Here is a 12,013-nt window from a genome sequence, read left to right on the forward strand (position 1 = left end):
AGCAAGGTTGTCTGCTGTCTGCCTTTTACTCCCATACCTCACCATCACTCCATCCTGCATCTAGCATCCATTTGTAGACCGTCTGGAATTCAGCTTCTTCTGAAGTAATGGACCATTACTCCCAGTACATATGCGAAAGCTCTTCTCCTTGCTACTCTGCTCCTTGTCAAGTCTAATTTGAAAGATGAATCGATTCAATAATAATTATCCACTAATTAACTCGAATGTCATTCATTAATAAATTTTATGAGAACTGAATTTAGCACCTAGCTGAGTATTTTGACAGACTCTGGATCTGAAATTTGAAAAATTTTAATAATGTAAATTAATGTAAAATATTGGATTCTTTGTTCTTTGCCAACTAAATATACCTCATAAGAGAGCCTTTTGTTACTATGAGAATGTAACTCTACATTATAACTATAAACTATATTATATATTTCAAACCATATTAATATTATAAACTTTATTATTCATATATGAACTAAAAAACCTATATTATACGTATTTCCAAGTCATGATTATGTAGTCTGTAATTAACCTTTCTTCTCTACTACATCAAAGCATATCAAATCAATTTATTCCTCTTTATAAATAAACATTACAAAAATTATAGTATTACTACTATAAATTACTATTACTAGAATACCCCTACAAGACTATACGTTTGTGTGTAGGGGTGAGTTTCAGGTTACCTATTGGATCTAGATCTATTGAATTTTATCAATTTATAGGCTGCAATTCAATGGCCTGCATAATTTTCTAGTACAGAAGTTGCCACATTTTACTTGATAAATAAATAAATAAATTAATAATTATGAAATATAATTATGTTTTGTGAGCCAATCAAAGAGACCAATTGATTTCAATGATTAATCACAACTAATGATCCTATTATTTGTTTCAGGAAGTACTTGAGAAAAGACTGGATGAGAGAATTGATGAAATGTTTGACCGTGGACTTGTTCAAGAACTTATAGATTTCCACAAAAAATTCAATCCTGGAGAGTGAGTATCAATTTCCATAAACAATTAAAGCCGAAAGAGTAAGTATACATCGGCCAGAGATATTAAGGCTTGAAGAGAAACTTCTTTCTCTAGTGCAATTTTCATTGCAAATTTGTATTGCACACTAGTGGAATATCCAACTTATGAAAACTTTTTCCATTCTTCATCAATCAACCTGAGGTGTGAAACGTTTTAAACTTCAAATTTTAGGAAGTTGTTTACTTTTAATTCATTTTGTGTTTGTATATCAGCCAAACTCAGAAGCTAGGTCAATAGCTCTGTGGATACATCTTATGCACTTTTTGGTAGATAAATTCAAATTTGAATAATATCATACTAGAATTTTATATAGATTCATCGAATTCATTGATGGTATGTGTATGAGTTTGGCACAGAGTGTCCTAGTTGAACTTTATTGATAAAACATTTTTAAAAACACTTTAGGAGTGAAAATGCACTTACGTTGGTATTGACGATCGTTTCGACCTGTTGTGGGTCATCATCAGACTGCAGGAATTTACTCTAATGTCAAGGTTACGTGTGGTAAGGGATGAAGGTGGAGGAATAGGTCTTTTATTGATAGGTTATTCGAAATACATTAACTGCAGCTCATCAAGTAGTGTTATTTTGAAAATATTCATTCATCAGTTTTCCTATTTAGGTAGTCCCATTTATCAGCCTATTCAACTGGAATTTAGAATTATTAAGGCTGTGCAGAGGCTAAAAATAAATTTTTCACTGGTTATATTTTTCAAAGTTTTTCGATTTGTATATCATCAAGCTATCAAAATGTTCTCTCCCAAAAATTTAAACTTTAGGCGCTTATATCTCAAAAAGTGAGAATGTTCTCACTTATGATCGCAAAAAATGTTCTGAGAAAACCTTTTCATTTTGATAGCTTGATGATAATTATACAAATCGAAAAACTTTGAAAAATATCACTAGTAGAAAGTTTATTTTTAGCCTTTGCACAGCCTTAATATGAAACCTACCAAAACATCACCTACACTATGTATCCAAAGACCCAACCCTATCGTCTCGCAATATTTTTGGCATTGTTCTATCTCAACGTGTCTATCAGAGTGATGGTTTCAGCCACATTAGTGACTATATTATTGTCGGTATCAGGTTTATTTGACGGAAGAGTGACGTCGTCACAGTGGCGTAATTTATTCAGTGATGCCAAGTTAACGAAGGCTAACAGTGAATAATTATGTATCACGACACCGGATGGCGAATATCTAAGCAAGTGCACAGAACAAACGGTGACATGTGAACGAGGCTAGTTAGCATCGCATCTGACGAGGTTATCTGACGTGTCTGCGCGACACTGCTATGCTCTTGACTTCCAGTCGACTGTGAATAACATCTACACCTTCCATACAACCTATACTGTCATTTGTAGGTGAATCGCACCTTGTTTATGTCCCCAAGAAGCCAGCAACTCGGCATGAATCTGTATAATAAGCTGATAAGCATGTGCAGACAGGCGAGTCAGTGTGATAACTAGTATGCCACCGGAATTGAGTCCTATGAAGTCATTAGTTGTAGAGTAGATAGTATCCGTTCTATCATTAGTTATGTAGTGGATTGTTTTCGTTTATCTTGGCTCTCAGTTTGTATGTTTTGCTTGACGTCATCAGTACGCATGTACTGTATAACTTATTCAAGATCGGTTCTTGATAATTATTGTTTAATTATTTATGACTTGTTGTGGTGACATTGCTAATAAGTGAATTATACATGAGCAGATGTTGTATTGACATTGATAGTTTCCAAGAACTCCTAGTTGAAGGCGATGAAGGGCAACCAACTAGAAATGTGCGACAACAAAACATTCACAAGATTCATTGATGAAAAGTGATGGATAATAACTAAATGTAAATTATCAAATCTTACTATAAACATAAATTCACAAAATATACTTGAATTAAGTATTAGATTCTAAGATCTAGAAGACTAGAGAAAATTTCTTAAAATTGATCCATAATTATCAATATTATAATTGAATGACATGAGATAATATGAAGATAAAGAACCAGGATTTGACTGAATTAGCTTCAAGGGATTTAAAATCTTCAGTGGGTGGAAAACTGAATGAATTAACAAATTAAAGAAGATTAAAGCTCATGATATTGATCTCCATTGATGCAAAAATTGTGATATTAGTCGGAAAATATGAAGAAATTTGTGAGAAACAGTGAGATTATTTTATAGGATGCTGGTGGAAAGAGTCGGTACTGGCTAATGAATAACGCAATAAATGTACAAGTTCTATATTTTAAAGTCTTCTGAGTACCAATAATGAGCTCTAAAAGTCAAAAGTCTAATTAAAAATTCGATAAACTGAAAACTTGTAAAATAGGACTATAACCATCCTCGGTAAATTATGAATCAATATGCAAAAAGTCAATCAGTCCAGTAGTTCAGACGTGATGATACGTCATTCGTGAATTTTCTATCCCCCACATGTATAAGCCTTCTTTAGACTTCTTTATTATATTATAGATATCTCAGTTCTATTCTTGATTTGAGTTGAAAAATTATCGAAATACTGTCAATGTACCCAGTAATAATTCAACTTCAAATATTCCATACATTTTAATGTGTATTCTTTAGTTATCAAATGGTTGAATGCACATGAATAATGCTATTGGATAGCTTAGCATTCAACTGCACTGTATTTGCATCATTTCAAATGGTTTTGCATTGCCATAAACTTGTCAAATTTGAATTGATGTTCTCATGGAAGATTAGAGTTTCCTTTCATGTTTCTGTTAGAATTTCCTCCAGCCCTAATTACATTTGGTTCCCTTTCCAGTCATGTATGTGTTAGTATTCCCTCTAGTCCCAAAAACATTGAGTTTCCCATCCAATTATGTATGTGTTAGTATTGTCTCTAGTCCCAAAAACATTGGGCTTCCTATCCAATCATGTATGTGTTAGTATTCCCTCAAATCCTTGAGTGCTTTGTCTGCTGTCTGCGCCAGAATTTCTGTAGCAAATGCCTCTAAAAATATCCGGCGGGATGTAGGGTAGTCAGTGTACTACCGATGGAACGATCGGGTTGCATAAATAGCAGCATCTCCTGGTGCAATGTGCAAGTGCGCGGTGCATCACTGCACCAAAATAGTGCAAGAGTGCAGCGGTTGTTGCACTGGCGTCGTCCCACTCCCCCCACTCCAGACTAGTATGATGATGAGGGGTGGGGTGGTGGTAGGAAGCCTTATTCAGTTTGCAATGAATTGTGTCTGGTTGTTCTACGGCCTCTCTCATTACTCGCGTTGCTCATCCTCCCACTCTATCAGTGCCTCTCCTTGTCTACTAGTTCACTTCTTGTCTAATTCGCCTGCAGACTCAATTTGTAGACATGCATGCACCCACATCTTTTTGTACCACACTTAAACTATGCCAAAACAAGTTTTCACGTGGTCAAGTTGTATTATTTGAAGCAACACTTAATCATGATTTTGAAAATGTTATATAAAACATTTTAGTTTGAACTAAACTAATTATTATTATTGTTATATATAGCTAGACCCCTCATTGTACCTCTGTATGCAACTTGTTCATTGCTACATTTTATTTGGAACATAGGTATTGAGCATAGACTACTCAATCATAATTTTGGAATTGTTATCAAACATTTCAGTTGGAACATAATTATTATTGTGGACTAGATCCCTCATTGTACCCATGTATGCAACTTGTTTATTGCTACATTTTATTTTGAACATAATTATTGAGCATAGACTACTCAACCATTATTTTACAATTGTTATCTAACATTTTAGTTGGGACTTGATTATTGAGACTAGACCCCTTATTGTAGCTGTGTATGCAACTTATTCATTGCTACATTTTATTTGGAACATAATTATTGAGTATAGACTACTCAACGATAGTTTTGGAATTGTTATCAAACATTTCAGTTGGAACATAATTATTATTGTGGACTAGATCCCTCATTGTACCTATGTATGCAACTTGTTCATTGCTACATTTTATTTGGAACATAATTATTGAGACTAGAATACTAAACCATAATTTTGGAATTGTTATGAAATATTTCAGTTGGAACATAATTATTGAAATTAGACTCCTCATTGTATCTCTTTATTGATTCATACAACATGTACATCATCAAAAGTGATAGGGAAAGAAAAATAAGGTAACCTTATGCTATTCCTCTCCCAAATTTAGATAAGGTTACACATAGTCCGAAATAGGTCGAGTCTTGTAGTTGTTCACTTCACAAAATTTTCAGTTCTTAATTATCTTCACAAAAATAAAATCCTGTATGCAACTTGATTATTTACTTCATTCTAGTGTTGGAACATAAAGTTATTGAGAACAGTTCTATAGAATAGACTATAGAGAATAGACTATTAATAGAATAATACTACAATAGAATAGTATTGAGAATAGACTATAGACTCCTTATCGTATCTCTGCATGCAAGCTGATTTTTACAACTCATAATAATACAATTTTGAGTTCTATCTGTTGACGGTTTTCATATTCGCCTCATTCAAATTAAATATGAAGTATATTTTTCATGCTTCTTGTTGATGCAGTATCACTCACTGCTCGTACCAATTTTTCTGGTTATCTTACAATGTAATCCTTCAAGAGATCAATATCTAATAAAGTATTTTAATATCTTCGAAGTCTTTAGAAGTATTTTAATCTTGATTTATTTGTTCAATTATAGCTGAAACTACTAGTAAGTTACCCTTTTTTATTCTAACACAACTACTTTTCAGCACTGATGTCATTTTCAAGTGTCGAAATAAAAAGTATGATATAAAAAAGTAAAATGAGGCTACTAGTAATAATTTATATAATAATTAGATCAATATTTGTACATCTTGAGACAAAAGTGCACTTTACTACCTGAGGGTAACATTTATAAAATTCTTCGAGGGAAAGAAAGTATGCTTCTACTCTTCCACCTAATTTTATTGAAATTTATTGTTTAAGTTAAAAAACTCGAGATTCTCTACTCATGACATAATTATAAAATTCAAACCAACTCCAAGTTTTTTTTTTTTATTTGTGAGCTTCAAATCTTCAACACAGATTCTAGTTGTTCAATATGTAATCCGATATTATATGAACTGCACAATTTCATATGCTAAATAGATGTGGTTGAGAGTGGAAGATTGTATATATGAAGTACATAATTTCATATGCTAATAGATGTGGTTGAGAGTGGAAGATTGTATATATGAAGTACATAATTTCATATGCTAAATAGATGTGGTTGAGAGTGGAAGATTGTATATATGAGTACATAATTTCATATGCTAAATAGATGTGGTTGAGAGTGGAAGATTGTATATATGAAGTACATAATTTCATATGCTAAATAGATTGGTTGAGAGTGGAAGATTGTATATATGAAGTACATAATTTCATATGCTAAATAGATGTGGTTGAGAGTGGAAGATTGTATATATGAAGTACATAATTTCATATGCTAAATAGATGTGGTTGAGAGTGGAAGATTGTATATATGAAGTACATAATTTCATATGCTAAATAGATGTGGTTGAGAGTGGAAGATTGTATATATGAAGTACATAATTTCATATGCTAAATAGATGTGGTTGAGAGTGGAAGATTGTATATATGAAGTACATAATTTCATGTGTGGAACAGGTCTTGTTGAGGGTGGAAGATAGTATATCAGCTACATAATTCCATGTGTTAATTATAGATTAACACAATTATAGAGATTATTAGATTATTATAGATCTATTATTATATCTTGTTGATAGTGGAAGATAGTTTATCAACTACTTAATTTCATGTGTGGAACAGGTCTTGTTGAGAATGGGAGAGGATTTCATATTGTGGACCTGAAATTGCTCTGGTGTCATATTTTGGCAGACAGATTATGTGCAGGATGCATGAAATTGAATTCAGGTGGTCCAATGTGCAGACCATTGGACTTTTGCATTAGTGCAGTATGACAGTATGTGAGCTGTGATATAGTAGAGTGAGTTTTTACTTGTGTGGCGAGGAGTGAGGAGGTTCAGTGCTTGATTCGTCATATTAGTTTGCTATCTTCATTTGCAATGCTATCCATGTACTAGCAATTAAACGAGTCATAATAGCATCACTGAAAGGATGTTATCAAGTTGTAAGGGCATCGTGATTATTGCATTGTGCTCTAAGTTGCCATTAGCCGAAGCACCAGACCATTGAGCCATTTTTTTGGCGGCGATTATCAATGATCGCTCGGTTAGTGAAATACATGATCTTAATGATATTAAGATCCCCAAATGTATATGGAGTGAAACATAAATTAATTCCTATTTCCTGTGTTGCCTAATTAGTTTGTACATTACAACAGAATGATTGAAGGTCTAGCTGTGAAAACATGTTGTATATATTTGGTTTTTAATCACTGGTTTTTGACTAGTAATGATGAAAAGTCTGATCATTGCAGCTATTTGTTATTAATGATGGAACCTGTCTAAATTATGATAGTTTCAATCTAATTAGCAAGTGGGATTCAATCTTATATATCTCTACATTCAAGAGTAATTGTTTGCAATTCCACAGTAGAAGTTCATCTGTGTGCTCTTAGCTCATGTACTTATGTCCCCTAGTATGTGCTCTGAGCTCCAATGTTGTTAGTAGATAAGGTATCTGAGACGAATATTTAAATACAATTTAACTGTTAATTTTCTATTTAAATTTGTACAAATACTTGCCTCAATTTGAAAGGTGATTTTTTAATATTTCAATGAACACTTTAGTTAGTGAGTGTCATTAAAATCATTTGAAAGATCAGATAGATCAGATTCTATCAACGGGCTTAATAGTAATCATATAATTTATTGTAATGTTCGTCTTGAAACTTGGAAGTTTTTTTTTGTGAAATGATGCTGATCTACTTTTTCATCCCTTACTTCCAATAATTAATTAAAATGTTATTAATAAGATTTTACATTGTTTTCATTTCTCATTTGTCTTGTAAGCCAATATTCAAAAGATCATAATTATTTGAAAAACGAGCTTAATTGTAATCATATCATTGAGCCCGTTCTGGGAACATAGAATGTGGTAAATTGTCCGATTCACAATTTACCTGGTAAAACGTTCCGCGTCCCATGGGAAGAATTTTGACGGATTCTGTACCAGAAACCAGTTCCAGTTCCAAGTTCCTGCTCCACAGTCGAAGCCTGGTAAATTTTTACCGCCAAAAGCTTGAACCAACGATTTTGAAATGGCGTTGCATGGGAACATTTTGCACTAGTCACGTGATGGAACAATTTCAAATAATTTTTATTTTGCATCAAAACAAATACAACATATTACAAGTACAAGTTCCTTCTCTTGAGTATAATAACATACTGTAATTTAAAACTAAAAAATAATTTACGATTGGAACTGGAAACAGAACGTACATATTGTATGTTCGTCTTGGATCCTTGAAGCTTTTTCTAATTTTTCTGTTAATTTTTTTCATAATAAATATAATGATAAATTATATCATAATTATTTCTGTTAAATATATCTGATGGAGATAAAATGTTTTTTTTCAATAATCAATTTAGATGTTAATAAGATTTCACACTGTTTCCATTTTATATATGATTGTCTAGTAGGCTTAGAGAGCCTTCCATGAAGTCCTTCCACATTCGATTAGGTGGGTTATCAAAGCCCCTCCCACTCAATCTTAAGAGACACTGATTCAGGATAAGAAGCCCTTCACTATTTCCTATGTAATCTGCACCTGACCCACCTGTTGGCCAGTAATAGATTCGCCTTTCGCCTGTGATCGTGGAATGTTGAAAGTGGAGTCTGTCGACTAGACGACGTCTTTCGGTCTGGAGCTGCTTTGCTAAGTCCAAGTCCAAGTGCAAGGTCGGTGACCGGAGTCTATGAGAATGCAGAAGGTGGAAGGCCATTGGTGCGCCCGCCGGTCTTATCATTGCTGGCCGGTTATCATCACACTCAGCTGTGAAGGAGGAGGATGATGAGGAGGAGTGTTGGGGGGGGGGGGTCGGTGTGGCAAATTCCCATTCCCAGGATTCCCGACCGAGACTGTGGAATGCAGTCGGGACTTGGTGCGCGCTTTTATCGCCCAAGTCTCAAGTACCGTCTACCGGCTTCTATTCATCTGCCATCCATTCATGTTGGTGGCTACCTACCACTCCAAGTGACTGGCTGTAACACTGTTGCAACTAGCGGGTTCAACTTCAATGCTCATTCTGTTAGTTTCATTTTTTTTTTGTTTCCAATTGAGTCAGAATTTGTTGTCAAGATAATTTCGAATTAAATATAAAGAATCAATTAGCCAAAATCAATATAGGCTAGTAGATGCATCGAGAACTATTGAAGCAGCAATTAAAATTATCTCTAAACTAGATAATCTTCCTGGAGTTGATTGCATACACCATAGAGTATGAATGAATGAATGAATGAATGAATAATGAATTTATTGCCAAATACAAGAAATATTTTTACAAATAAAATAATAAAGATATTAAATTATAAACCAGAAGGCAGAAGATCAAAAGGTCATGTAAGAGATGTCAATAACCACATGTTTGTAATGTATGAAATTCAAATTCAACTTACTTGAATTCAATGTTAGCTGATTTCTAACTATAAGCGATCCCATACTGTTTGAGTGTTTAGGCATTCCCCTCGTCATTTCCTCCAAAATGTTTGAATTCATGATCACTTGATCACTCCACAATCATCTTCAATTTTTCTTCAGTTTATCCATTTGAACCTCCATTCATCGATCCATCTGATTGACACCATCACCATGGATTGTTGTTTGAATTTGTCCTTATTGTCTCATTCAGTCTTTCTTCATTGATCGGTATATCGATTACCTTGAGAGGTTGTGAATGAAATTACTACATAATTTCGCTCCTGGGTTTTGGAAGATTTTGTGTTATAAATAGTCACGGATAAGTACAAATTTTGTGTTTATTTCATTATTAATTGTTTCTTGATCACGTGTTATCATTTTGTTCTAGATTTTAATTCTTAATTCTATTTTAAAAAGCCAAACACCGTTTAGAGGTTAGTTTGAGGTTAGGTTTTCGAGATTTAAAAATAAACATAGATAGTTTACTTGACTAAAATTATAACCAAATTAAAATCCTATCATTTATAAATCATTTATTATTATTGCAAGTAATATAATTTCTTAGATAGGAAGATGAGCTCAAGTAAAACACCGAAGGTTAATAATAGAAATGTAAACATTGCGGGAGTACTTACGCGTTCCCAAAACCAAAATTCAAAAACGCCAAAACCAAAAACACCAGTTCTTCAAACTACTTTAGCCGAAAAAGTTGTTCAACTACAAAGTAGCCACACTAATTTAAAAAACCAATTAGAAGTAACTTTAAAAACGTCTGAGGAAGAAAGGTTAGGGATGGTAGAAGAAATTAAATCTTTGGAACTGATTATAAAATTACAAGATGAAGACCATAAAAAAGAAATACTAAATCTAAAAAATCAATGTAGTCTAATGTCGGAGGAAATAAAGAAACTAAAATCTAAATTTGATAATACTAAATGTATGATAGAACCTCCGTCCAAATGCAAAAAAATAGAATCTAACCTAAATGATGGGAAATGCTCTGAAAATGGTCGAAATAAAACGTACAGTGAGGTTTTGAAGACAGCAACCAAAAATATAGCTGAGGGAAATAAAGATAGGAAAGGGAGAGTTCTGCTACTGACGTCCAGTCATGGACGTGATTGCAGTGATCTCCTTGATAAAAGATTAAAAAATAAATTTGATGTCCAATGTTTTTTCAAGCCAAGTGCATCAATTAATGCAGTTTTAGAGTCAGCTAGGGAACAAACTAAAGACTTTGATGAAAATGACTATCTAATTGTACTGGGTGGCTCAAATAATATAAATGAACCTAACTTGAATCATCTTCCTCAAGTAACAGAAAAAATCAAGGAAATTGTGCCACTCAGCAAAAAAACAAACTTAATAATAAGTACTATTCCTAATAGGTTTGATAGGCCAGAATTAAATGAAGCAATCAATTCGACAAACAAATCAATCCATAATACAATCAACAGCCTAAAAAATAAGAATTCTAAACAACTGGGGATTTGTTTTCTAAATGAAAGGCTGAAAAGACATAACTTCACTAATCATGGGTTGCATCTAAATCGATCTGGCAAAGTAATCTTTTGTAATAGATTGGCAGAGCTGATTGAAAGCCGTTTGCAATCCTCTGGTTTAAAAACAGTCAAAAAAACAAATAACGATTTTTTAGTAAATTGGCTCAAAACAGGGAAAGGGAAATAGCTACAAATGCTAGAGATAGAGTAGCACAAGATGGTAAGGTTTTTAGTATTTATCATCAAAATATTCAGTATCTTCGCAACAAAATTGACAGATTAGAAGTTTTTCTTAAACAGGAGGATCCTGACATTGTTATTTTCACAGAGCATGGCTTAAAAATAAAGGAAATAAATCAAGTTAGGATTCCAGGCTATTCACTGAGATCAGAATTTTGTAGAATAGCTCATAGAAGTGGTGGTGTATGTATATTCACTAGCAATGCTAAACATACCCAAACTTATGAACTGGATTTTGTTAAGAGATTTTCTGTTGAGATGGATTTAGAGGTGACGGGACTAAGGTTAAAAATTGATGATCGATTTGAGGTAGTAGTGTTAGGTATCTATAGGTCACCAAATGGAGACTGGCAAAAATTTTGTGAGCTGCTCCATACACTTTTGGAAATTACAACCGCTCGTTTCACAAATGTTATAGTAGTAGGAGATTTCAATACCGATTGTGCCACTCAGCAAAAAAACAAACTTAATAATAAGTACTATTCCTAATAGGTTTGATAGGCCAGAATTAAATGAAGCAATCAATTCGACAAACAAATCAATCCATAATACAATCAACAGCCTAAAAAATAAGAATTCTAAACAACTGGGGATTTGTTTTCTAAATGAAAGGCTGAAAAGACATAACTTCACTAATCATGGG

At 33.2% G+C, this 12,013-nt stretch overlaps 1 protein-coding gene across 2 annotated transcripts in view; it reads left to right on the forward strand.

Moving 5' to 3' along the window:
* Positions 1-909: 909 nt before the first annotated feature.
* The window catches only part of LOC111055765 (tRNA dimethylallyltransferase), a 114,103-nt gene continuing 102,999 nt past the window's right edge, over positions 910-12,013 (forward strand). For both annotated transcript variants that reach the window (XM_039428810.1, XM_039428809.1), the window contains exon 1: positions 910-1,008. In XM_039428810.1, coding sequence (XP_039284744.1) covers positions 947-1,008 — 62 coding nt within the window. In that variant the 5' untranslated portion in view covers positions 910-946. The remainder of the gene's footprint in view (positions 1,009-12,013) is intronic.

The sequence above is a fragment of the Nilaparvata lugens genome, chromosome 5 (genome assembly GCF_014356525.2).
Source record: "Nilaparvata lugens isolate BPH chromosome 5, ASM1435652v1, whole genome shotgun sequence".
NCBI classification, from domain to species: domain Eukaryota; kingdom Metazoa; phylum Arthropoda; class Insecta; order Hemiptera; family Delphacidae; genus Nilaparvata; species Nilaparvata lugens.